Source organism: Propithecus coquereli, unplaced genomic scaffold (assembly GCF_000956105.1).
Source record: "Propithecus coquereli isolate 6110/MARCELLA unplaced genomic scaffold, Pcoq_1.0 Scaffold185, whole genome shotgun sequence".
In the NCBI taxonomy this organism is placed as follows: domain Eukaryota; kingdom Metazoa; phylum Chordata; class Mammalia; order Primates; family Indriidae; genus Propithecus; species Propithecus coquereli.
Window position 1 is genome coordinate 1,526,951 of NW_012143301.1, and position 27,361 is coordinate 1,554,311.

Below are 27,361 nucleotides of genomic sequence, written 5' to 3' on the forward strand. Positions count from 1 at the left end.
GGATGGACCTTGGGTATCAGAATGGGATTAGGGAACAGAGGCTACTAGAGCCAGAGTAGGGGTGAGGACAAAGAGGTAGAAGGATGGGTGGCCATGCAGATGAAGGATGACCTGGGGATCCAGGGCTTCTGTGTGGTGACAAATCAACTGATAACGAGTAACAATTATAGCCACAATAAAGAAACTCATGTTAGCTAGGCAAAATATGCAAGGGCAGGCAGGGCCGCATTAATTTTAAAATACTATGTAAAGACCCGAAAATTCCCATTTTCTGATTTTAACTTATTCTGCTCTACAGTCTCAATTCTGCATTACTAAATCATCTGGTAATTATTTTAGAGGTCAAAATATGACTGATTCACAGTTAATGCAGTCTATATAGAACAATAAAGATTCCTACAGAACTTTTTTGTTGTTGTTAAAAGAAAGAAAAGTAATTAAAGCAAAGTTCAAAATTCTCTGCTACACAGAAACAGTGTTCTGTTTTTATTCATGCCAAGTAGATTTTGAAGATCAGGAGCAATAAATCAAATGCCCTGTATCCATTTTTCAACATAAAGTATGTGGGAAATCCATCCACATTTTTTTCTATCTCCCTTTTAAAATATTATTTCAAGATTTCTCATGATAAGGGAATATATCTATTAATACCTAAAAGGTCTTTATCATATTTCTAAAAAAAGAATCCACATAAGAAAAAGAATAGGTTTTGGTGTTTGGCACAGTTTCTCACAGGAAGTAGAAAGACAGTACACATTCAGAGTCATGGGATTAAAATTTTTAATTCAGGAGGAATTGCTATATATTTTTATAATTTTTTGAGAATTGAAATAAAATTTGTGTTCCAAAGAAAGGGTTCACTAGTTTCAAATAACCTTGGATTTATCTCTCTTATTCTGAGATAAACTCCTCAGAACTTTTAGTATTAGGATTGACTAAATTCAGGGAATGCTTAGGGAACAGAGTAACTTTCAGTATCATCCAATACGTTTTGTAGAAACTGAGGCCAAGAGAGGTTAAGTGAAAGGATTAAGGCCACCTGACAAGTCATCAGCGGCCTGGGGTGTATCCAAGAACAGTAGAAATGAGAAGTCTGCATCTAATATTTTAAAATTTATTTCTGAAAACCAAGACATAAAGTGGTAGTAACTTACTTATCTTTTTATTTTTGTTTTAGCTGTGATGATTTGGTTTAGCTCTCAACAGCCCACTAGTGAGCTATGAGGAAACCTGCCTCTGTCTAAGCTACCTGATCTTTCTTTGGGGCAGGAGACATTTTTAGATGACTCTACCTCTTCTTTTTAATTTCTTTCTTAGGCTTCTTCTCATAGAATGGATTCTTAGTATAGCAATATGAACTTTCCTATATATCTCCTCCATGTCTGAAGTTCCATTTTTCTTTATGCATTAAGACAATTTTACTTTATAAGCATCTCCATCTTCTTCCATTAGATTACATTTATGATCTGCAATGGATCTGTTCTGATCCATCATGTGCTTCTGAAGTACTTCTGCTTTGAATTCCTTGCTTTCTGTATCATACTGAGGGAATCATTTGGGACTGTGAGGATTAGACAAGCTTCTATCCATAGCTCTCTTCAGAATCCCCAAAACCTTATTTTCAGTTATAGTTCTGGCAAAAACTGCATCCAAATACAGAATACCGCCAGGCATAGCGGCTCATGCCTGTAATCCCACTACTTTGGGAGACCAAGGCAGGATTATTGCTTGAGGCCAGGTGTCTGTAACCAGCCTGGGCAACATAGTGAGACCTCGTCTCTACAAATACACAATACCTTCACACCATACTTTAGGAGTTCATAAGCATGAACTGCAAAAACTATCCTATCCCCTTTTTTACAGGCATAAGAAATCAGACAAATGATTTCTCTGTTGGTCACACAAAATGTCATTCTGTATTTGGGTGTGTTGAATTATTCTTATCCTGGCTTACTAAGCATTTCCAAGCATAGTAATCCGTTTATCCTCCTGCTTTTTTCTACATCTCACTTGCTATCTCTTCAAGTAGGTCCTATTCTTAACAAGCCTAACACACCCCCATCCCGTCGAACAGAAACCCTTAGCCTGTGGCTTACCACAGACTTACAACGATAGTGGTAACTTTTTATATTTTAATTCTTACCGGTAACAACGAGAAAATAAAGTCTAATAAGAATATGATCTTAAATGTCTCCGTTCAAAGAACTCTATCAGAATCCAGTCCATTCAAAAACTCTATCTGAATCTAGTAACTCTTTGTCTTAGTGTGCCTAACACAAATACCATAGTACAAAATACCATGGAATGGGTGACTTAAAAAGTAGAAATTTATTTTCTCATAGTGCTAGAGGCTGGAAGTCTAAGATTAGCATACCCTCTCCTCTTCATTCGGTTTTTGTTTAATAAATTGATGTTTTATGGGACTTTACTGATAGTATCAAACACATACTCTCTAAAATACCCTTTCATCAATGAATTTTAAAACTACGGTGATGATTTTTCTCTATCTACTAATTCAGAAATGTGCTTCTCCTGGTATAATTTAAGACACTATTACAGGCTTCCCAGGATTGTTTCATTATTTCCTTTATTAGTTCCTTGATTCATTCTTACAAATTTAACTCATATAAACTTACTAATGTTCAAAACTGAATCCCAACCACTCTCTCAAAACCTGCTTCACTGAGGCTTTCCCCTACTCAGTAGAATTTCATCGTTCCCAAAGTCTAGACTGAAATCCTTGGAGTCATTTTTGTTTCCTGTCTTCCTCTCGAGTCTCATTTCCATGAGGTCACCAAATCCTATCTGATCTTTTTTCAAAATGTATCCAGAATGTGACCATGTCCCACCACCTCCAAATTGCCTCCCTGGGGCAAGCCATCCTCACCCGGAGTCTCCCTGCTGCCATTCTTCCTTCCCACAATCTGCTTATTCCCGACACAGCATAAGTCAGAGGATGTCGCTCCTCTGCTCAAAACCCTACCATGGCTCCCAGCTTTACTCAGAATAAATGGCTTTCACCCCTATATCACCTGGACCTTGTTACCTCCTTAGCCTTATTTCTTTAACTCTCCTCCTCACTCTGTTCATTCAACTCATGACTCATGGGACTTTGTACTGTTCCCCAAATACACCGAGGAAACTCCTTCTTTAGAGCCTCTGCACTACCAATTCCTTTTGCTTGAAACACCACCACCGCCACCATCACCACTTCCCAAATGATATCTGCATGGCTATTTTCTCCTTCAAGTGTTTGCTCAAATGTCACCTTTCCAGTGAGACTGACACTGATCACCCACCAGACCAGGCTGGCCATAGGTGGGAAAAGTGTAAGACCAAAGACAGGTAGGCACCAAACACTCCAGAGGTGGATGCTCATTTTCAAAGAACACCGAAGGGCTCAGTGTTCTGAGACATTCAGGTTGATGATGATAATGGTAATCATGACCAATATTTCTTGGGGGCTAAGTAACAGACACGATTTCAATTGCATTACATTTATTACTTTTAAAAAAAGTCACAAATCAACCTTGAGGACTATACTACTGTTACTGCCAATTATAAATGAGGATTGTGAGATGTCCTCAGAGTTCTACTCAGTGCCTCTGTTTCTCAAGACTTCTTTAAACCTAATCCTGCAAGGGCTGTTTTCCAGAAACACAGAGATTATCTAATAAAGACCAAAACCTTTTCTTTGTATAATTCACTAATCAGATCCTCTAAGTAATTTTTATTCTTCTCACCCCTCCCCCCATCTCCTGAAAGCAAGTCATAGATGGAGACAAGCATCATACAACTAACGCTAGAGATTTAAAACTCATCCAATTCAAACTCTTCATTTTAAGAATGATAAAATCGAAGCACAAAATTCTACTTTTTTGGGGGGCAAGGGGGAGCAAGGGCAACAAACGTAACCTAAACATCTGTACCCCCATAATACACTGAAATTTTAAAAAATCTACTTTTTGAAGTCATTTTCTATTAATAGTTAATGGCAGAACTTAGTGCACAATTCTTAGGAGTGATGTGACTTGGTTTCCAGTCCTAGCTGACATCACAGGTTAGGTACATGACCATCCTACAGCCTGTACTGCATGTATGTCATATGTCAGCTTTATACAGTGATTACTAATATGTATGACTCAAAAATAGAAGGGGAAACTATGACTATTCACATTCTATTATAAAATGCTGTTTGTTTTCTGCTCTCAGCCTCACTTCTAGCTTCATAGTTGCCTAGAATCCTATTCTTAAAATTAGTTCCAGAAACAAAACCTCCTTATCACTTGGAAAATCATTAGCCTTCCTTTCTGGCTCTACTTCTCTGTAGGGAAGGTATCAGGTAGAAAGTTTATAAAGCTCTCATTGAGGAATGGATCTGTAAAGTATGAAAAAGGAAAAATACTCTCCAGAAAATAAATGTATTTCCACTTTTTAGTCATCTTAGCCCTGAAATGGAAAGAAAATCTTGCTGCATTATTTCATATCCATGACCACTATCTTTGGACTCAAGGAATTTAAAGACATTACAAAGATAATCTCTAAGAAAATAATATGGTTTCATAACAAATATAATAAAACAAGTTAAATGTGTTTTTACCATTTCTCCTCTCTGAACCCTTCACACATAGTTTATTGTCTCAATATATTTTTCAAATAAACTTAGTGGGAAAGATAACATCACTCAAAAAGTACTTGTTTCAAGGACTAGTGAGGGTTCAGAGAAAGGAGAGATGGCGTGGAAGAAAGATTAGGTAGAAAACTGTTTCTTTTTCTATTAAAGTATAAGGGGATACTTGTCTTTAAATATGGTGTATGAACCTATAATTTAAAGTCATCTCAGTGGTATTATTATCACTACTAGACAGATTTGGAAATTTAAGCAAAGTAATTAACTCCTAGTGACAATAATGGAACTCTAACTTCCGTCAATGTTACAATCACAGGCCTATCCTTAAAGTGCTTAAAAGGCTATATCACTTGAGCATAGAAGCAATTCATTTTTGCTGGTACTAGAGGCAAGTCTTAATAGCCAAGAAATTTAGTGTTAGTTGACAGTTTTCCCAACAAACAAGCAAACCCAAGAACCCTAGAGATCATCTCTTCAGTTTACTATGTGAGTCTCTGAAAATCTTCAATTTGATTCTAGATAATAGAAAAATAATTCCCACTATACACCATGTATAAGTTTAGGATTAAAACTTTTAAACCTATTTTCAATGAGAGAGACTACATCAGAGAAATATTAGGGAAGATGAAAAAAATAAAATAAAATTCAAGTTATCTACTCCAGTCTTCGATGGATGAAGATTAGACTATGTTTCTTATGACATCCTAAATCTGTTTTTATCAATAAATTTTTATATTAAGTTCTAAAGGAATGTATTTGTTTGCTTCCCAATTTACATACGTGAATATCAGAAGGAAATTCTAATTCAGCATGTATCTACAAGGGAATTTGCTCATTTGATTTTCCTGTATAATGTAATATATGCCCAGTAACACTTAAGTCATGTTCAATTAAACCTTCATATAATTTTGGTTAATTTTAAAGCGTTATTTTCTGTGCCAGATGGCAAAATTGTCCCACAATGCTGCAAACTCATTGGTGCAACATAATGTTATAAGAAAGAACCCTTAATTACCTATTATTTTCTATCTAATTCTAATAAGCTTAAGTACATTGATCAGGGAACCCAGTGGATCAACCACCAAACCATAGGCTGTGCCCAAAGCAACCATTCCTTATTGTAGCACAGCATTAAGAAAAGCAATCTGTGTATATCAGTACTAAATGTATTTAAGTGAAGCAAAATAAACTTGCCTATTCTCTTTCTTCTCTCTTATTCTACATGTTTTTGTCTTTTCTCTTTGATCTCATTCTTCCCTTCTGCCTTCTTAAAATCTTATTTATTATATTATTTGACATGTATTTTCTATGTTTCCCTATCTTCCATGAATTAAATTGTATTCTTCTTTCTTTCCCTGACTCAATTCTTTTTATCTTACTGAAGCGTCATCGCAAGCAATCTCTCTTAGCCGCATTTACTGTGAAATAGCTATGCTATGCCAGCTGTGCTATTCACAACAGACATCAGTGAATTTCTCTTAATAGATTAGGGTAGAAAGTCCTGGGCCAGAGCATGCTATCAGGGGTAATACATTATCAAGGGGAAGGTAGCTTTCTATATCCCTTCAGGAATGGTAACTTTAGTGTAACTCACACATATATAGTAAGGAGAACTCACAGTATATCAACAGAAAAGCAAAATAAAACCTCATTGGAAACAGTTAAAAAATGGTGAGCTTCCAATGATCATAAGCCTCTTAGCTAGAGCAGAAATGATATGCTCTGACCTGCTTTTTCCAGCACCTAAAAGCCTGATAACAGAAAGACAGTCCTTGGTCTTAGGAAATTGAGGAGCAAATGGTAAGCCGCAGTGGGGGATGGTGACTCGACCTCACTGATGTGCCTGGAGATATAACTTCTCAGTTCCGAATAAGAGTAAATTTGGAGAATACCAGGGTGTTCTAGATGGAAAAGACATATTCCTTATGCAAAGGATATCAAAAAATGGAGGGAAAAAATGGACATTGAAGTAGGAAGAATCTAAGGTAAATCATCTGCACATACAAACCTGTGCTCTCTTGCTGGTTGAAGTTGAAACTGAGCTCAGAGAACAGGAGAAGAGGGGTTGAAAACAGGAACTCTGACTCCACTATCAAAAGGTGGTAAGTATCCATAAGCCACCATAAGTGAGGGAGGAAGTGTTGGTCTGTGTCAAGAGTAATGTTTGCGCTACAGATGAGACTCACACGAGGCCACAGATGGAGAACTTGCATACCTGGGCTGAGGACTTTTCATACATACGTTCATGTTCACGCTCACTGAAGACAGAGGGGTAGTGCAGGGAGGGGAAAGAGGACATATAAAGTTTCAAAAAGGAAAAGAACATAACCAGTTAAGAATTTTAGAAAGGACAATTTGAAAATAATGCTGCTATTTCTAGCTTGGGCTACATTTAAGATACTTGAATTTAAGTACCTTAGCTTAACTAAAAAAAGAAAAAAAATACCAAAAGACAGAGTTTTCAGAGGAAGAGCTAAGTTCAGTTTGGGGTAGTTAAAATATCAGGTGATTATGAGAATAAGTATGTGTTCACTTATCCCAGCTCAAAATCAATCTGTCAATGAACATCAAAGAGACACTGTGTATTGTGCCATTCTCTTCCCATACATTTTGTGCAAATGTCACGAATTATTGTTTATAAAGGCCATGAGCATGACTATAAAATGCCACAGGTCTGTCAATGACTGTGGGTGGGGGATGTGGGAGAGATCTGGGGGTGGGAGGTATAAGTGCCATTTGGGTGAAGACTGCAAGCCTGCCTACAGATGTGTACGTTAGATGACATGCTGATGTAGAAAAAAGTGCATAAATACACATGGGCAGTCACTCATATATTTCTCTGGAAAATGTATTTTTGTTGTTCCTCTAAATCAGCATTTCCTAAACTATGTAACTGTGTTTCTTGCAACATAGTGTCTAATAAACTGTTAATAAGTGTTCCACGAAGAGAGCTTCTTGTGTTCAAATTAATTTAAGAAAAGCTGCAGGCAATGTGTCCTCTGAGAGTCCCAAAGGGCCTTGAAGGGCCAATGAAGGCTCTGAGAATTCCTACAGCAAGGAAACCCACTTCACTTTTTTTCAAATAGAGGATTCTCAAACTTATTTGACTGCGGAATTCCTTTATTCAAAAAACAGATACTAATAACCAAAGGGATACAGATGTTACAAAACACACTGTTTGGAAAATCTCATATGTGTCCAGAGCAGCAGAAACGCAGTGATAATGATGAAAGTGACTTTGGTAAATACGGGCAAATCCAATACAGAATTTTCAGGTCAAATATAATTTCTTTCAGGCCTAATCATTCCTGCAAATTATCTTCAAAGCTAAATTAGCTCTCAAACTTCTTAAGCAGGTAGGTCTTTGTGTACAGATATTAACTTTATGCGATTTGCATTTTAAGAGAGGAGAGGTTTCAGGCTTTTCTATACAAACTGAGGAGCTATTGAAGTATACTTTTAAGTATGTGTTGTCCCTTCAGTTACTTGGAACTCTAAACCAATTTGCAATCTGACCAATCAGACATCTTTTGAATAATACAAACTAAGAAAGTGCTAATTAGTTTCTATGGTCGTATCTACAGCTTTATGCAAATGGATTAGAAACATAAAGAAAAATGCAGACTATAAAACTGCATAGCCATTTAAATTATACATGAAAGAAAGTCTAGGTGAATGAAATAGAAAATAACAATACTGATGATGACAGTTTAAATAATAGGTAATATTATGAGCATCTGCTTTGCATGAGATACCATTTCAGGTAGTGTACAGTATGTCTAATCCTCTTCTGGGAAAAAAAAAAAAAACAATAGAGAAGCTAATTAATAAATGAAAATTACAAGAATAATAGTTAACATTTATCAAGCACTTACTATGTGTCAGACACTGTTGTAAGCATTTCACGTTAGTAACTGGTGATTCTCACATCAAACACTGGGAAGTGGGCACCACCCTCATCCCCATGACACAGGTAAGAAAAATGAGTCTCAGAGCAATCAGCCATCCTGCTAGCAATACAAAAGCCAGGATTTGGGCACAGGTATGTCTCTAAACTATGTGCTCCTTCTGCGTCTTCACTGTCCTAATTTCATATTGCTATGATTTGCATTCTACTCCAATTTTATAAATTGATGGCATTTTATCAATTGTTACAAAATGGCTCATGTTAGCACCTTTTGAAAACTGTTAGGCAACTGTGTCCCTAACACAGTTACATAAAAGAACATAATCAGTTTTATAAGCAAATGCCCTGATTTTAGTGTTTGATGTTTCCCTTCATTCTCACAGTCCGGCCCCAAGAAATGCTACTTGAATTTACTTCTTTGGACAGTTTTTGATATAGTCAGCAATAAAATGCATCAGTAAACTCTAAAAGCGATTGATACCCTGTGCTACATTTATGAATTTCTGTACTGATTTCAATGTTATGTTACTAATATTTTCAGTCAAAACAAGTTTTATTTTACCCCTAAGTCTATTGGCATGCTGCCTGCTTCAACCAAACTGCTCTCCATACGCCTTTTGCTGGTATCTGCCCCCGGGGTAACAAGCCAAACATGACATCGGAGTGATGAAAACTGGAATTTAGGTTTCAGGTAAGCTTTTCTTTCTTAAATAATAGAGATGTTATATCCAAATCAAGAGTTAAATCAACCACAATTCCACTGACCAAGTGTAGAGAATGCGGCCATCATGTTTAAAAAAAGAATTTCAACAAAGTCAGCAAGCAAGCTAAGCAAAAGTTTAAGAGATAGTTGAGGAACTTAGTAACTTTCACTCAAGAAGCAAGGGAAATGATATTTATGGAGTGTTTTTCTCTAATGCAAGGTGGGGTTTGGAACTCCACTGCATGGATTAATTGTTCAGAACCACCCTGGGAGGGAAATCATTACTACTTCCAATAACAGATGTTAAAGAAAGTAGACAATATGCCTGAGTGACACAGGGGGTGAGCCAGCTGGGACTCACACCCAAGTCTGGCATCAAAGTCCTGTTTCTACCACCTCACATTTCTTCCTGAGAAAAATGGGAGAGATTTAAAGTTAACAAAAGAGCTGCTTTCAAATGTGGTCACAGAGATAAAGCATGAGATGTGTCCTACTTAACTCCACAAAGAAGAGCTGGAACCATGGTAAGGAGACAAAATTTGGGATAAAATATTAATAGGAATACTTTTCTAACACTAGACCTGTCTGAAAATGGAAAAAAAAAGTTGTGAGTGTGAGTCCCCTCTCACTAAAGGGGTCCAAGAAGTGCCAGTTTCAAAATCTTCTCTGGTCTCTAAAATAATTTAATTGTAAGATTCTAAACAAAACACAAAGTCTCTGAAAAATCCTTGATATTGAGAATCCTTCTTCCCTAACAATCTCCATTCTCCATCCCATCCCATCCCAGCCTTGTGATCTTAGGAAGCCAAACTGCTATTTCTCGGTTTGCTTATTAGTAAAACAGGAATAATATCTTCTAGGCCATTAGAAGATTAAGGTGGTTAGATGATAAAATAAGATAAAATGTTGGAAATGCTTAACATATCAGAAACATCAAATAGTATTTGTTTCCTCTTCCTCCATGTTTGAGGTCCGAGTCAGTGTCAGGGCTGTCATGGAGGAGGTACCTGTCGCCTTCATTTCAATCCCACCAAACACACGGTGACACAAGCACTCCAGGGGCGGGAAGCTCTCTCCTGTGCGTGTGAGTCCAGATCACTCATGAGTGTGCATTCGCCATTGACTCGCATATTTCCCCACTTGTTCACTCCCAAAGAGAAAAATGCAATGTTTTGATGCATTGCTTTTAGAGCTTATGATATAAATGTTTAGTTTCTTCTATGCAAAAGCATCATGGAAGTTAGCTATTTATGTATCATTCTCATCCCCTAAGTTTTACATCGATGCTTTCAAGAAAGTATAACAGTATTCTGTTCTATAACTATTCACGAACGTGCTACTCTCTCCCGAAAATGGGTTGTTGGCCATCAGTCAATTTCTATTGACCTTATTTAATATAGAAAATGTTTTAGACATACATAATATTTTGTGGAGACTATCAGAATTTTCTGCCGTAATCCTAGTTTCCCAGTACCTAAAAAGAAGCTAACTGGAAGACTATTAAAAGAGAATGAAATGTATGCAAAATATACATAACTATTAAGATGCTTGCTGTGATTTTTAAAATCATCTATGAAGTTCAAGTAGACATTGATAAGAAAAGATATCATTATTGAAGTATTCACCATACAAACAATTTAAAAAATAGATCCTGTGCTTAAAGTAAGAAAACCTATATAACCTTTATTTGTGTGCAAGAAAGGAGTAGCGGTAGCTAATTAAAAGTCTAAGAATGGTTAATTTCATTTGAAAAGAAAAAGAAATTTATCATTTAAAACCCATTGCCAATTTATGGCCAGGGTTGTTCTCAGTTCATTTTGGGGATTCAGACCTATTTGTAGGATTCCAGGAACAAACTTATTCTGATTCACTGCCCCGTGGCATGTAGAACGTGCCTGGCCTCCCAACCTGTGGGATGCTACTAACAATTTCGTCTTTTTATCAGCTCTCAAGAACATTCCTTTGGGAGATTAAATTTAACATTGCAGGTCTCCTTCTTTCTTTCTTTCTTTTTTTTTTTTTTTTTTACAAAAACAACAAAATAGAACTCTATGTGTGTGTGTCTAAGGAGATTAAATTAAGCAAATCACACCAAAATTAAAACTTAAATCACTCACAATTGGGATCTTACCTTCTTCTAAGTACAAACATTTAACAAAAATTGAAAATAAGTATTCGTGGTTTGTGAGAAAGCAAAATAAGGTACACACACATATCCATCTACACAATCGATGATATATGTGTATATTCATGCATATGTACATATAAATGCTACATAAAATAGGAAAAATTTAAAAATAAACAGTAGCAGTTGAACGCTTTTTCTTTCGTAGCCTTTCCCATACATCTGTATATTATAAAATATAACAGCATATGTCCATTTAAGGTCAGTCAGTGTCTTATGTTGTTTGTTCCATAAAAGCACTATTGCAAATGTGGCATAAGTAATAAATGGAAAGAAAACAAATTCTCTTTGTATGAAGAAATGCTTGCACATCTGTTTTCGAGAAAATGTTTTATCGTATCCAACCCTGGTAAAATGATGTAAGTGTTTGCTTAATTGGGGGTGTTTAAGTGTAGAAGGACACAAAAGAAATAATACAGCACTTGTTAAGATGAGCTGAAAGTTCCTGTGACAAGGTAAAGGCTCAAGGTAAAGTGGCCTGTACTGAAATAATTGCAAATTCTAAATAAGGTTTTCAGCTTTTCAAGCAGAAAACCTATCGCTCACCATTGCTCTGAAAGTTATTTGTCTCAAATATATTTTAATGCTTAGGCTGCATTATGTTTACTAATTTAGATGATTCCACCCAGAAATAAATTCTTGGTACCAGGTTTACATTTAGTATCTATAAAAATATAAGGAAGCCATCGTGGTAAATCAAAATCCCAACAAATAATTATTAGACCTCTACTATGCTGCAGGCATATAAAATTGAATTTTAAAGTAAAGCGTTAAGAAAAAATAATTGAGACCTCTAACACCCTCCAAAGGGTAGACTACAAAACAGAGAAGGAAGTAAAGATATTATTACATCTTGAGCTTTCTACTCAATCGTAGAATAAAAACAGAATAGGCTTTGGAGTTAGACCAAACTGAGTTCTAATCCTACTTGTATAATCACCAGCTGTAGGATCCTAGTCAAGTTGCTATAAAACAGAGATGATCATGCTGCATGGATTAAATAAGATAATGTATACAAGGTGCCTAACATAGTCCTTGCATCCTTGTAGATGCCCAATAAATAAGGAGATTTTTCATTAAATATGTTGTTAGTAACATCAACTGCAAACTATTAACTCTGTTGCCATTTTTTAAATTTTCTGAAGACACTACTCCTGTACTCAGCATATGAAAAATTCTTAGCAAATGCTTGCTGAATGAATGAGCACCGAATGAGCCCTTACACTGTGAGGGGGCATGCAGCAAAGCCCAGACAAGATTGAAACACTTCCATCTGCCTCTGTCCCTCTGAGAAGGATCTCCTAGGAAAGAAGTTTTACTTTTTTTGTTGCTTCTTGTTGCTGTTGTTGTTTTACATTTGCAGTTGTTTAAATACTTTAAGAGCAATGTAATTTTTTTTTCTCCTGACTGCTAGCACCATTCCCAGAGACAGATCTAACTTTTCCATTCTGTTATTAAATCATTAAGTCATAAGATAGTATTACGATGTTCCAAAGTTCTGCTTATATGGTCCCAAGAGATTCATGTCAGGTTGGTAGAGCAAACACTGCCAGGTGCTTGGGCAGCAAGCCAGGTCCAACTCCTGATAACGTCATGACTCTGGGGTGAGAACAGACTCCATAGGTTTCTCTGTCTCTAATCTCCTTTAAACTAATAAGCTGTTTCCCACTTTCTGCCCTCATGATTGACATTCCTGAGTTCTCCATGGCATGTTAACAATCACTTAGTCATCATCTATCGTAGTAAGACCAGGCACTGTGGTGAGATCAAACATGAAAGAAACTATGAACAAGTGGTTCTGGACCTGAGTCCTGGCTTTGACCTGCCATTAGTAAGTTAGATGACATGTAGCATACATTTCATCTGGTTCTCAGCTTTCCCCTTTCTTGAAGGAGACAAGATGTGGATCATTAAAATCATGGGCTTTGCAGTAAAAAACGTGGGGCGGCTTCACACCTTGTCTTTCCCATTTAAGAGCATTGTAACTTAGTACAAGTTATTTAACTGCTACTTTCAATATCTCTGTTTCTTGTTTTATGAAATGCATAAAATAATAACATAGTGGTTTCTTCTTCTTCTGCCTCTTTCTTTTCCTCATCCTCTTCTTCTTCTTATCATTATCATCATTATTCTAAAATTATCCAGTATTTTTCATGCCTAAAATTATAATACTCTATAAGACCTCTGTCTTGTTTACATCATAGTATGGAAGTCAGGATTATACAGCAATGAATTAGAGAACAAAAACAGAAAATATAATTGAGATATAAAAGAAGTCAGAGGTTTCCACAGACCCACTCAGTCCTAAAAAATCATCAGAGGAGTTAGGAACTACCAAAGGTAATGTAGGAAAACAAAGTGGATGTAATATAAAGGTAAAGAAATTAATACTAAATAAAGATATCTAATCCATTTGGAATGCTAGAACACTCATAAACATAGGAAACCAGGCATTTCAATGAGTTTATATTGTATGAGTAGAAACCACTTTATATATTGGATGCATTTCCCCAACATATGCAAACAAATTTTACATCTTCAAAAACACACAATATCATATTTACTAATTCAGATTGATTCCATCCAGAATAAATTCTTGCTAGCAGGTTTACATTTAGCATCCACAAAAGTATAAGGAAGTCATTATCATAAACTGGGAATTTGAGCCTATATCTATAAATTAGATGTGCACTTCTTGCCCCTTTAAATTTTCTGTAGGAAAAAAATATCTCATGCACTTGATCTCCAGTTCAAAGCACATATGACACAGAAGCCACATTAAACCATGGTACTCTGTGGAACCAGTTTGAGAATTTAAAATTGGAATCATCTGCTAAGGAGCCCCCAAAGGGGCAGTGAGCACAAGGAGAATCATAAGATTTAGGGGAAGCTAAAACACACCATGAAAAAAAAGCAACTTTCCTATCAAAGAATGGTGCCTATGAATACGATCTTTTTTTTTCCTGTTAATTTGTTTTACAGAAATCTGAAAATTAAATTGCTTTAAAATTAACAACTAGAATATAAAAGGCAAAAAAGTCAGAAATAATCAGTGCATAGGAATATTAAACAAAACAAAATGAAACAAAAATGCTTCTTACCCCTGACCTAATGTTCTTCTAACTCAATACCTCAGAGACAGTCAGTGGAAGGAAGATAAATTACCTCAGAAATAAAAAACAACATGTACGAGAAATCAAAAGGCTATGATAAATCTATAATCTGTCTGGTTCATAGGGAGAGAAAACCACACATTTGGCAAAGCACAAAAATGGGAGAAATCATAACCTAGCCATTTCAAAACTGTTTTCTAAAATTATTTTTTGAGAAAACTCAAATATTTTTTAATATTTTTCTCCTTTTATACAATCAAGATAAAATGACTAGGAAACAGGGGTATTAAAATTAGAAGTATAAATTTGTCTTGCTGTCAACTAAATCAGAAATTTATATATTTCTTTTTTCCTCCAACGGTAGTACTCTAAGCTTGACCCTTCTCTGTTTTTATACTCTCTCTAAGGTATTCTGTATGTTTACACTAATTTTCATTTCACTAAGCCTTTCTGGTCCTCTGCTTCCTGTTTCAAACCAGTGTCTAAATGTTGCACCACTGTGTAGTGTCTAAATGTTGCACCACTGTGTAGTATACTGCTGATGTTAATGACCATTATGATATAATCGATACTGTGGTTTGTGAGTCAGCAAGATGAGGAAGAAAGTGCTATGCGTCTGACCTAGAAAACATGTGGACTGCCAGTAGCCCTAAGTTAGTTCAATGTTTGACATCTCATATCATGAATCCAGGGCATGTAGGTCAGATCCAACAGGTCATGCTGGAATGATGATATTTTCTAGGGTATCAGTGACATTGCTAGCCAGCCTTTTCAGCTGGCCCCTTTACACTTCACACTGAAAATAATAGCAGCAGCAAAATTTTATTGGGAATAACATCACAAAACTCTAAAGATTTTTATATGTTTTCCCAAACAAAATGCATCCGCACCAACACCAGATGTTTAAGAGGCACAACCTAAACAAAGCTGGAGAGGAGACGGCAGCCTCACTAGAACCCAACAACACTCATTTCTCTGCTTGGCGTGTTGCTTATGTTAAATTATCCTATACTATCAAATCAAATGCAGAGCTGTAAGGATCAGGAAAAATCAGAAAAAGAGAAAGGCAGGAGTATAAATTCCAGCATAAGCCACAGCATCCTTACTGAAATAAATTGTTGGCTATAAGTGGGTTCTTGGAGGGAAACCGGACAAACAAACTGGAGACATTGTCTGGTTTCCTGAAAGTGGTCTCTATGTATCATCAAAATTAGACCTTCTAAATATTTACAAATAGTGTTCTATATAATTTTTATATTCATTCATACAATACAAATATTGCAAGGTAGTATTCCCTATGTATATATAATTATACAATATTATACAGAAAACAGCAAAATATTGTTTTCAAATTTATTATGAATTTAAAAAGAAATATTTATCCTATTTAATACCCTTTTCAGGATTAAAATACTCTGCAACATCCTAAAGATTGTTGTTTCACCACCTATATGAAAACAAATTGCATTCATCTCACAATTAGCTGTGATCGTTGTCTGTTTCAAGTGAGTCCGTTTTAACTTATAAGTGTTTTATATTTAAGAGTATAACAACAAAATAGGCTGAAAAAAGAATAAGCTCCTTACTCTCTATCATCATAAAGCTACAATATTGACTCTTACATATTTCCAACCTAGAAACTTACTTGATTTAAAAAGTATTTTGATAAGTAATAGAAAAATTATTTAATAGCATGATCATAATTCATAGTTCCTTCCTTACTTTCAAAGAATTTCATCACTTTAATGATAATGTAATATTGTTTTTCCTACAAGGACTAATAACATTTCATAAGCTGAAACCTGAACTTGAATGAGAACTTGAATAATCACTGCTTCGCTATAACTTGTTCAAGTGGAGAACAAGCTATTTGAGAGTTGACGTCTAACGTCTGTAAGAAGTGTGACTTTCAAACACCCTGGCCATCAAAAATTATCACAGCTTATTAACTGTAACAGTTTCTGCAACCAAGAGACCCACCTCAGACTCAGGGCCAGCAGTTGCTCCTTCGACTTCAGCAGCTCCCCCACTTTAAAACTGGCATAACCCAAGAAGCTTTTCTGAAAATGAGAGAAAAAAGAACGGTTTTCATTAACTTTCTGAGGATCTTAATACTTTTGTTGAAAAATGAAATATTAAATCTATTAACCTGACAAATATTTCACTGACAGATACAATTCTCAGTAATATATCCATCTCCTGGGGTAGGGTTGAGAGGTGAAAATGTATCATGCTCGTTAAACACAAAGCAACTAATAACCTAGAAAATAACAAGATGTAAAATGACAACACCCAGGACTTTGCCAACAACTATAACTTTCTCCACATGTGAAAACTGAGGTAAGAGAAAAGATGATAAACTTTCGATATTTACCAATGCTGTCGTTTTTCTTATCAGAATTCCTCAAATCACTGGCAGCCACAATTTGTATTCCAGATATGAGCAAATCTGTTAGTTGGAGCTATTTTTATGTGGGACTCTGTACAAGTTATAAATAGAAATGCTGTATTTCTCCCCCATCACGGCAACGTTTAAAAGCATTTGTTTCCTTTGTTATTTCTTTACTAGCATGGGGCAATTTCATTCCAATACACAAAAATGAATGGTACTTATTCAGTTACATTTTCTAAAATTGCTTTTTTAGCCTATTATACTGGGTGTTGACTATGAATACCTGCTTTCTACTCTTTTTTTTTGACTCAGTGTAAAGAATAAAACACCAAATTGTTTGTTTTTTCTTTTCCAGAATAAAAAAAAATATTCTTTCATCTCTTTTTAATATCCTTAGATACTTCTAATCTAAAAGTCACAATATTATCGTATAAATAACATAAACAGGATTTTTCATTTACTTACCTTAAGGTCAAGGAGTAAACATGAAAATATCAAACCCCTATTATTACCTAGGCTGCTGCTGTCTAACACAATGTAACACTCTACAAGAAGTCAATGCAACATCTTCCAGAACATTCTCTTATCACGGGTCTGCTGCTGGGCTGCACTAGAATGAGGGGCTGGACTTAAGGAATCTGAGGTCAGTTGGATCTTTTTAGAAGTAAATAGGAAATTGTTCCACACTGAGTGATTGTTGGGCATGGGGGGAAAAAAGCCTCAGGTCAGAATTCTTCTCCCTCTTTTCAAAACTCTAATTTAGAAGAGCTGGTTCTAAAAGGTTAAAGTCAAACATCTGAAAATACAACTCCGTTCTAAAGTTGGAGATGCTTCTACATTCCTAATGATAAATCCCGAATCAACTTGAAACTCAAAGAGCTGGTTTAGACATGAAGTTACCAAAGCCTGAAAAATCTGAGATTAAATTATTAGGTGAAAAACATTAGACAAAAAATAGAGGATGTGTGAAAACAAGCTCTGATGCAATATCCATGAGAGATGAAGTGAGAGTGGATCAAAGCAGAGAAGGAAATTCAGGAGCTGTACGCACAGGGCACACAGAAATTAGGGAGACTTTTCAGCAAGGGACAGAGAGAGCCTAGGAGAGAACCCACTGAACACAAGCACTTATGTCTCCTCATCAGAGATGCCCCTGGAACATCCCTCTATAAAAGACTACTCCCCTTTCCCACATAGACTTTCTATTATTCTCTATTCCTTACCCTGTTTTATTGTTCTTCTCCGCTGGCACTTACCACCTGATATATATTTAATTGTTTTGTAGCCCTTTAAAAAGAATAATAGAGAATTGAACCCCCAGAGGAGCTTTACTTTGCTTTTTGATAACCCCTGCCTAGCACACAGTAGGCACGTGATAAATATAGACTGACAATGAATGAAAGAATGGCATAGACACTAGCTTTCAAGTAAGTTATTCCATTATTATAGATATAGGAGAAATGCTCCTTCTGCAGTTATTTATAAACTATTGTAATTCACTGAAATGTAGAAAATCAAAATAATTTTATGGTGTGCAGATTGTATACTGTGGTAGTGAATTTCAATTTAGCACTTTATATTTTAAAGAGCTGTCTATCTCACTTTCCTTTTCACTGATAATCAGGGTTTTTAATTTAAATTCCCATCCCTCACTCACTACTCGCACTCAAAAAAAAAAAAAACCTCTTAACCAATCATAAATTTCATGATGCCTTAAAGTTTCAAGTTATTTTCTATTTGCCTTTTGAGATGTTTTTAGATGTGGAGGATTTTAGAATTAATAAAACAAACTACAATGTCATGAGATTATTGCAGTCTTTTCATCAGTAAAAGTAGCAAACACCCTAGACTAGACTGTGGCAACCAGAGACAGGTGGAGTCGCTATTTTCGGACATAAGCTACAAACACACCATAAGGCACAGCTGCAAGTAAAATTTATGACCACAAGCTATTGAACGCTTCTCCTGTCCACCAGAGCAGGAACTCCTGCGGAAGCAGGACCTTGGCTTGTCCATCTCCTGGCCAAGCCCATTGTCTGGCATAGGGAGCTCCACTGTGGGTGCATGCAGTGTGCCAAGAACAATGTCCATGAGTCAGGCTTTGACATCGCGACGGTCAGCCACATGCTTGATCTCAAAGGATAATGAGCGCGCTTACAGAAATAATACAATCAGTTGAAAATCAATTTTGCCATTGCACCAAAGCATTACGTTATGAAATCTTGTCAAAGCAGAAGAGGTGTTATTTAGGCATAAATGTTATCTTATTTATTCTAGAAATAACTGTACACTGGGACTACATGTTGTATAAAATGCATTAACAAAATCCAAACATTTAAAGACAATCTATATTTGTTTTACCCTGCAATACCAAACAATGGAATTTCCTATATGTTTACTTTCTAGCAGGTTTTTATTTGTTTACCTCAGTATAAATAAAAATAGGATCCTCCAACCCCTGAAATCAGAAAACAAATTGTCTATCTAGGTGGATATTCAGGGGACACAGTGTAACAGAATGAATTAGAAAACAGTCTTCTCTATAGAACATGATGCTAATGTAAAAAAATACCTTGATATAGATCTATTTTATCTTTGCTATCACTGCAATCATAACCATAGAATTTAAAAGAATTTCTTTCTTTATTTATTTATTTATTTTTGTATTTCAAATATAATTCAAGGGGCAAAGTGTCCATATCTTCTCTGGTGCTGTTTCTATCGGAGGAAATAAATACAAACAAAAAAAGTAAAGCCTAAATAGAGTTGGAGTTCAGAGGTCTGAGTGTGGTCCTGAATTATTCTGTCCAAAAATGGAAATCTGGACAATTTCCCAGCTCCTGGGCTCACACCCCACTGATAGGTCTTGTCAGCTCTTCTTTCCCTGTCTTCTCTCTTACGAAGTCTGCGCTCTTGGACAAGTCGCTCCACTAATCTAGGTTTTAGTTTCTGGCTGAAAAAAAAATTACATATGATAACTGTACCTTTCTCATAGTTACTGTCATAAGAATTAAAGTAACCCAGGCAAAGCATCTAGCACATTGCCAGGAAAATAGGAAGTTATGCCATAAATACTGGCTTGCATAGTGATTAAGGTGATACACTCACCAGTCAGATCCTTAAATGTATCTGATATCCGGATTAAATACTCTTTGGAAAAGCCAAAGTATTAAAAAGAAGAAGAAGAAGAAGTCTATGAGAAATGCCAGGAATACAAAAAGAAAAATATTTGTTTAAAAATAAAAAATAGATTTAGGGAAAATACAAATTAAAAGAAATTCTAAATAAAATATTTAAAAAGATACAAGGGCTTTAAAGTCCTATATAGTTGTTATTATTGAGACAATGTTACCTATGATTCCTTATAGCACAAACTTGTGTTAGATCATGTGGAATGTCGAAAGAACCTTAAGGATGGCTACAGCGTTGCTAATCTGTAGATGAAGGAATTGGGGCCCCTGAGAGTGAAGTGGATTACACATGTCACAGGACTAGTTAGTATGCAGAGGCCAAATTAGAGCCCAGGTTTCTTGCTTTTCTGTCCAGCGTTCTTTTAACCCCACCACGCTGTGCCTCATTTCCAGGACAGGTGGCAATTCTTTCCTTCTGACAGCTTTTCTGCCTACACGACATGCAGCTCTAACCTTTCTTGCCTGCTCATGACAAGGGAACACTCACAGTTATTATTCTGGTGCAAGAACCCCAAAGCAGATGATCATTAAATTGCTTGATGCACGATTTCAATCACTCACCTGGCTGGAGAGTAATGGCAAACAGAGTGGGGAAAAGTGGGGCATCTGTCATAATCCCTGGCCTCTCTCTACGGGGAGCATACACGCAAACAGTTTATTCTGCCAGCCCCTGCAGGGACTCTGAGCAAGTCACAGATACCCAGACTGCTCACCAGGGGTTGTCACCTCCATGTGGCAGTCCTCAGTGGCTCCCTGATCACCATTAAGGGAGTTGGAGGACGTACAACCCCATAACATTGTCACAAGTTGGCCAAACCTCCATCACTCATGTTCATCTCACAAAGCCTTTATTCAAAGTTTAGGTTTCCTTTATACTACAATTTGCATGGACCTCAAATTTTTCCCACTGCTGTTCAGAGCTGTACTTTCCAATGGGTAGTCACTAACTTGAGCACATAAAATGTGCCTACTCCAAGTTGAGCTGTACTCTAAATGTAAAATACACACTGAATTTAGAAGAGAGTATGAAAAAAGGAATATGAAATATATCACTAATATTTCTATATTGGTTATATTTTGAAATGATAATATTTTGCACATATTAGGTTAAATAAAATATATCAAAATTAATTTAACCTGTTTCTTTTTACTTTTTTAAAAAACATGACTACTAGAAAATTTAAAATTGTGTATGTAGCATGTATTTTGTGGCACACATTATATTTTTATTGGATACTGCTGGTTTAGAGGTTAAATGATTATGTCAATAATATTTGGACTCATTCTCATAAAACTGTATATAGGAACTATGATGGAAATTTCGGAAGGTTTTTGGGGAGCTGAAGTTGGTATCATAAGGCTGATACACAACATCTCACACACACAATTTATAGGCAGGCCTCTTTACATAGTCAACCATAACAGATATGGTGACATTGTTTTCCACCCCATAGGAAGAGAACGAGAATAAAGGAACTATCAACATTAAAAATGACATCAAAAGGAAAAAAATAATTGTGAGGAAATCTATGAAAAGCTGATGAATAGCTCAAGAAAAGATTAAAAAGCACTTTAAGGAAAAGTCATTTATTATAAAATTATATCTTTACTGTGAATATAGTTCAAAAGGTCTAAGAGCACATACTGGTATCTGCTTGACTAAGTCATCAAGAATATATTTGAATGTATCCAGTAAATGCTGTTTAAGAATGTATGGAAATAGATGTAAGATATTTGAAATATTTACAATGGAAAACATTTCAGCTCTTTTTTTTTTTTAATTAGAGTACTTAAAGACTAGAGTCCTTAGCATGTTGTAATGATAGACCCATTGCTAGCTCCATGTCCTTGGCCAAGAGCTTAAACTCTCAGACCTATTTTGCAGTGTCCAAAGAAATATTTTGAGGAATAACTGATAGTATATATATTAACCAGTTGTACTTCATAGGTGCTCAAGATGTGTTAACTCTTCCCTGTCAAAAATAACATAGAATCTGAGGATGTTAGGAAGCCAAGGAATGCTGACTTGTTTCCTTTTTAGGCTCATTTATACTATGCTTGAAATTTAGTTCTGAAGTCACATATGCCATTTTATTGAGTTCTGATAGGTCATAAAATGTGCTAGATTTTTACTATATTATTATTGTATTAACACAATCATTTCTAGACTGCCACCACTGTTTTTTTTCTGGTGATTCTAAAAAATATAAAACGATTGGCAAGACAAAATCATGACACGCTTCTTGATTCATTCAATACATATATCACATATTTGCTAATTTCCAGGCACAAAGCTAGGAATATTAGAGTGAACAAAATAAACAGGGACTTGGCTATCACGGAGTGTAACATCTAGCAGGAGTGTGGAGACATTGCTAATTGTCTACCAAATACCCATTCTGCCCAATTTTCATTGCTCATAGCACCTTGATGTTGTTTAAATGGGGAATACCCTCTAGCTAGGGGCTCAGCTCTTCCCAGTGACATGTGAGTGGCAGTAAACCAAGATTTCCCAGGAAGTTATTGTTTTCCAGAATTGAAGGAACAGGTCAGCTGATCTGAGCTTCTTGCCCTTTACTCTTCATTTGACCTGGAATGTGATATCTGGAGATGCAATGGCCAGACTGTGCAATACTCTAAGAAAGGAGGAGCGGGAAGATGGACAGAGTCTGGCTGCTTGAAGTCATTTTTTAGTAGCTGCAGCCCTGAACAGTTTTTCCAGGACTTCATATAACATGAAAAAAAAAAAAAAAAAAAAAGACTTCTTAATTACTTTTAAGCCACAGTTTGTCAGGTTACTTGCCTCAAAATGCATTCCTAATTGCTACAATAGGCACATCATGGGATGTCAACTGAGATTTCTCTTTTGGTCCAGAAATTATAGGCGAGTCTTTATCAAGATAAGGACACAATATACCAAATGTACCCCATTATGAATTCAAAGAACTGCCAGTGTTTGGGGCCAGCAATCTCACTATGATGCTTAATGAGGAGCCAGTTGAGAGACGCTGGCCCATAAGTAACAGTAACATACCCCACCCAGTTAATATAAAGGTAAGGCTAGAAAAGAGGGGAGGTCAGCATACTGGGAGATACACTAGCTCTACCTTAACTTTGTCCCCAAAGCCAAAGCCAAAGCCAAGGGGTCAGTTACCAAAGACTCACTTATAAAGCTTGGAGGTTTCCAAACCATCTTTCCCTGCAATGGGGGCTGATGATTGTCTCTTGTCTGAGAACCAGTGATTGCTATCTAGTACCTGAGGCTGCTGGGGCTTGTAGAAAGGGTCAGCAGAGAGATGGCTGAGCTGAGAGAGGAAGCACACACAGTGCAGCAGCCTACATTTCTTCCACGTGGCATGGCAAATACATGTGAGTTTCACATGCAACAAGGAGACAGCACAGAAAGTGGCTGGAGTCATGTGCTTGAACAATGGATTTCACAGCAATAGCGTGTAGGGTGCAGGTGGGCAGTGGAGGACGTTGGCCCAGAACCAGACCCCCCATGGTAGGGAAATATGCCTTAGGGAGGACCTGACAAGCCCCCCAGAAATATCTACACACGTGCCCCACGAGAGAGCCAGCATTCCTGCATCTGCCACACATAGCACTCTGGTAGGCGGCATTAGCCTGAGAAGCATCAAATCCAGCAGAAAGGAAACCTCACTCTCTCTCCGTGGGCAAACACAGACTGCACCTCTGTCTGTCTCTCCTTCCTCCTCACCACAGCAGCTGAGTAACAAGAAGAGGAAACAGAGGACATGCGTGGGACTCAGATCATGCTTCCCCCACCCTGCACGTTGCTAGAGTCACAGAAAGTCTAGCCAGTAGTGGGAAATGGTGGGAGGAAGAGGTGACAGAAAATAAAATCGAAGAGACTCAACGTTTAAAATGAGTAAGATGGATTCCCAAGAACCTGTGAGGTTTTTTTTTTTTTTTTTAAGAAGAGATTTACACAGGCCAAGATATCATTAAAGCTTCAGGCAAAGGGGATTCAACACAGGAGTAGTTGGGAGAATGGAACTTAGAGGAGAAAAAATTAAATCAGCTCATCCTTCTTGAGCCTCAATAAATAAATGGTAAAATAATGCATTAGCCATATTAATGGCTACACATTTTAAAGGGTCTCAGCGTTTCATGAGGCAGTGTAAAGGGTGTGATGAGTGTGTACCCTGGAGGATGAGAATCTAGTTTGCAGGGGTGCGTGAGGTGGAAGCAGTGGAGGCCAGCAGCGAGCTGAGCCCTGAGCAGGGGAGGGAGCCAGTGGGGAGCAGCAGTCCAGGCCAAGAGAGGGCTTGTGCCTGTGTCTGTGAAGGCTTGAGGCTGGGGAGGACCTGCTGAGCCCTCTGAAGGCCTGTGTAGTCTGAAAACAGAGATTGGTGGAGGAAGAGACAGCAGAACAAGAGGTGTCAGGGCCAGGCAGAAAACAAAGTGAAAAGGTTCGCTTGTATCAAAGGAGTTAATTAACCTGTTCCCAGGAAGAGACAGGAAGTTTGTGTTGGGCATGAGAGAGCAAGCACACACTATGCTTCTCCTTCTTCTGCACCACCAAATGCAGAGATAGACGACATTCTGCTCAGTCCACTCAATGCACACCATGGTGCATATTTTTGGAGCGCTCCCTCTGCAGGTTTGGGAAGTGGCTGCTGTCAATGAGAAAATGAGCAGTACCTAGTGCCGGGCTCCGCACACTAACTGGAAGAAGGTTGTCAAGTGCCTTGTAGGCTTTCAGGGATATTTCAAATTGCGCTTTCAGTTGGCTCAGCTCCTGGGCTTCTTAGACTCAATTTACTTCCGGACTTTTTCTGCCTCTCTGAACACACAGATTGCAGGGATTCAGCCTGCTGAGCTATATCTTTTAGGAGCTGCCACCCGCTACTCTAGCCTTGCCTAAGCAGAAAGCACCTAGTACCCTCTTGCTCCTCTTCCAACTTGTGAAGGCTGGCGATGCGATGTTCAGATGCAGCAGGAAAACCTCAGAAGGATTTTCCACCGATGGCCTGAACAGTGGTGGCAGCCTCTCTTTTGACCTTCATTACAGTATTTAAGCAGCAGGAAGCAGAAGACATCACAGTTCTACGGCTGGTTCTCTTCCCCTTTCCTGAAGCGGTAGCGATCACATCTGTAATTTCCCTAGCCTCCTGTTGGTCCAGGAATGTTGGCTCTGAATTGTAATTCAGCTACTTGCAGGGTAATGTCTAGGCTTCCCTCTAGCAAGCCGAACTAAATATGAATTCATTTGAGGATGATTTTTCAGGAGACAAGGAATGAATTCCATGCAATTCAGAAAATACATGACAGTGCCTCCTCAAATAGTCACACCCTGTTAATTTAACTCAATTTCATTTGTCAGCTGCCAGGCAGGAGGCCAGAGAAAATCCAAAGGATTAACTTAGAAGCAACGCGTGTGCCTTTTGGAAACATATGAAACACTTACCCCAACTTCTGGCGGGGGATCCTTATGTTCAGGTAGGACACTGGTTCGAACCTATGGAGAAAAACAAAACATTTTCTATATGACTTTGGGATGGAAATTCGTGCAGAAGCTTCACACAGGTGCTCGGTTTCAATTTCATTCATCTGGTGTCAATCCAGACTGTGTTAATCATTAATAAAGTTACCTGTGTACAACACCTGCTGCAGCACGATGAAGCTGTATTATTATTCCTAAACTTCCTGATTTCTCTAAGGAGGCAGAGTTGCCTAGATTCTCACCCCATCGCTTGCTTATCAAATACAGAGCTATACTGGATTTAGGCAGATCACCTTTCGTCTCCCAAAAAAGCAATCTTCGTTCAACATTCAAAGGAAAGGAAAGAGTTGGTGCAGGGAAAGTAATTCCGTGCATGCTCAAAAAATATTTATTCTCTGAATGAGTGTCCAAACCCACACTCCTTATAGGATACCCCTCCCACTTGAAAATTCTGTGCCAAATTACCAGATACCATCATTTGAATTCATTTGAAAAGTAATTCTCAACTGGGGGAAGGGGAATAGTGTAAAACAACCAGTCATCTGGGGAAGCTCTTCATATAAGTGTTCCAAGTGAAATGTCAACTCCTTAGGTAATCAGTAGACATACATCTTCTACTGAGTGGTGATTCTCAACCCTGGCTTGTGCATAAGAAGCACCTGGGGACCTTTTCCAACTCCTGGTGATCCTCCTGCCCCCAAATATTCTGATTCTAATAAACAGCTACTGGTTCTATGATCGTCTTAAGAAAAAATGTTTCAGATGAAAAAGAAAACTATGATTATCTTTTTCACTTCAGGAAAAAGTAGTAAAAGCAAGAAAAAACATCAAACATAAATCTAGTATGTCTTAATTTGAAATAAAGACGAGATAAACAAGTTAGATGAATACAGAGCAATATACAAGCACACCCTGTTTAACTGGAGAGCATCGGGGCGAGAATGGAGGAATCTGGGAATGGCAGCCCTGGAGCACTCAATGGACCAACATTTTAAGGGGTCATTTTAACAAAAATCCCTTCAGGGGCTTCAGCAGCAAATTATACTTCTCTTAAAATCCCTTCAGTCCTGACATACCTGACTAGACCAGGGCAATTCTCCCAGGTTGAAGGAATGCTTATAATATCCTAATAATGGCAAAAGACTTGAACCAGCCCCTAATGGTCTGCTAATCTTTAACACAATTTCCATTTCCTTGAAAAAAGCTTTGAGCCATAGTAAAATGTGCATTTTAACTTCTACTTTAACTCTCTTTCTTTGTTTCTTTACGACAAATCTAGCACTATCTCTCTTGCACAATTTGTCAGGCATTATAACTTAAAATTGTTCACCAGAGTACAAAACAAATGACAGGAGAGAGCCCAACAGAGAAAACAACACAATTTGTAGAACACAATCAACTCGGGAGTGCATGACAGAGTGCTCACTAGCTAAGAGCATTCACAGTTTCGTAGCTTCATTAACGTTCTTTGGCCCAGATGTACCATTCAGTCTCATTATCTGAAAGTCATCAGCTGGCCTCAAAGGATGAAGATACCACATATAAATAGTAGGCTACAATAGACCATATAGTCTGTATATATGTGGACTATATATATAGTGTATATAAATATGAATTCTTTCTCTCTCCATATACATATATATGGCGTAATGGATTATACATATAGTGAATAAATATCCAAACATGCAACACATACACACATATGTGTATGCATATATACATTATTTTAAGAAAATATTTGACAGCCTAATAACATTTTCCAAAAAGATA

The 27,361-nt window shown here is 37.1% G+C and overlaps 1 protein-coding gene across 1 annotated transcript in view; it reads right to left on the bottom strand.

Annotated features, from left to right (window-relative positions):
- INPP4B (inositol polyphosphate-4-phosphatase, type II, 105kDa) overlaps nucleotides 1-27,361 on the bottom strand; it is a 480,180-nt gene that overhangs the window by 320,785 nt on the left and 132,034 nt on the right. Inside the window, exons 5-6 of the mRNA XM_012642728.1 lie at nucleotides 25,556-25,606; nucleotides 16,519-16,598 (exon numbers count right to left, since the gene is read on the bottom strand). Of these exons, the coding sequence (XP_012498182.1) occupies nucleotides 16,519-16,598; nucleotides 25,556-25,606 (131 nt within the window). The remainder of the gene's footprint in view (nucleotides 1-16,518; nucleotides 16,599-25,555; nucleotides 25,607-27,361) is intronic.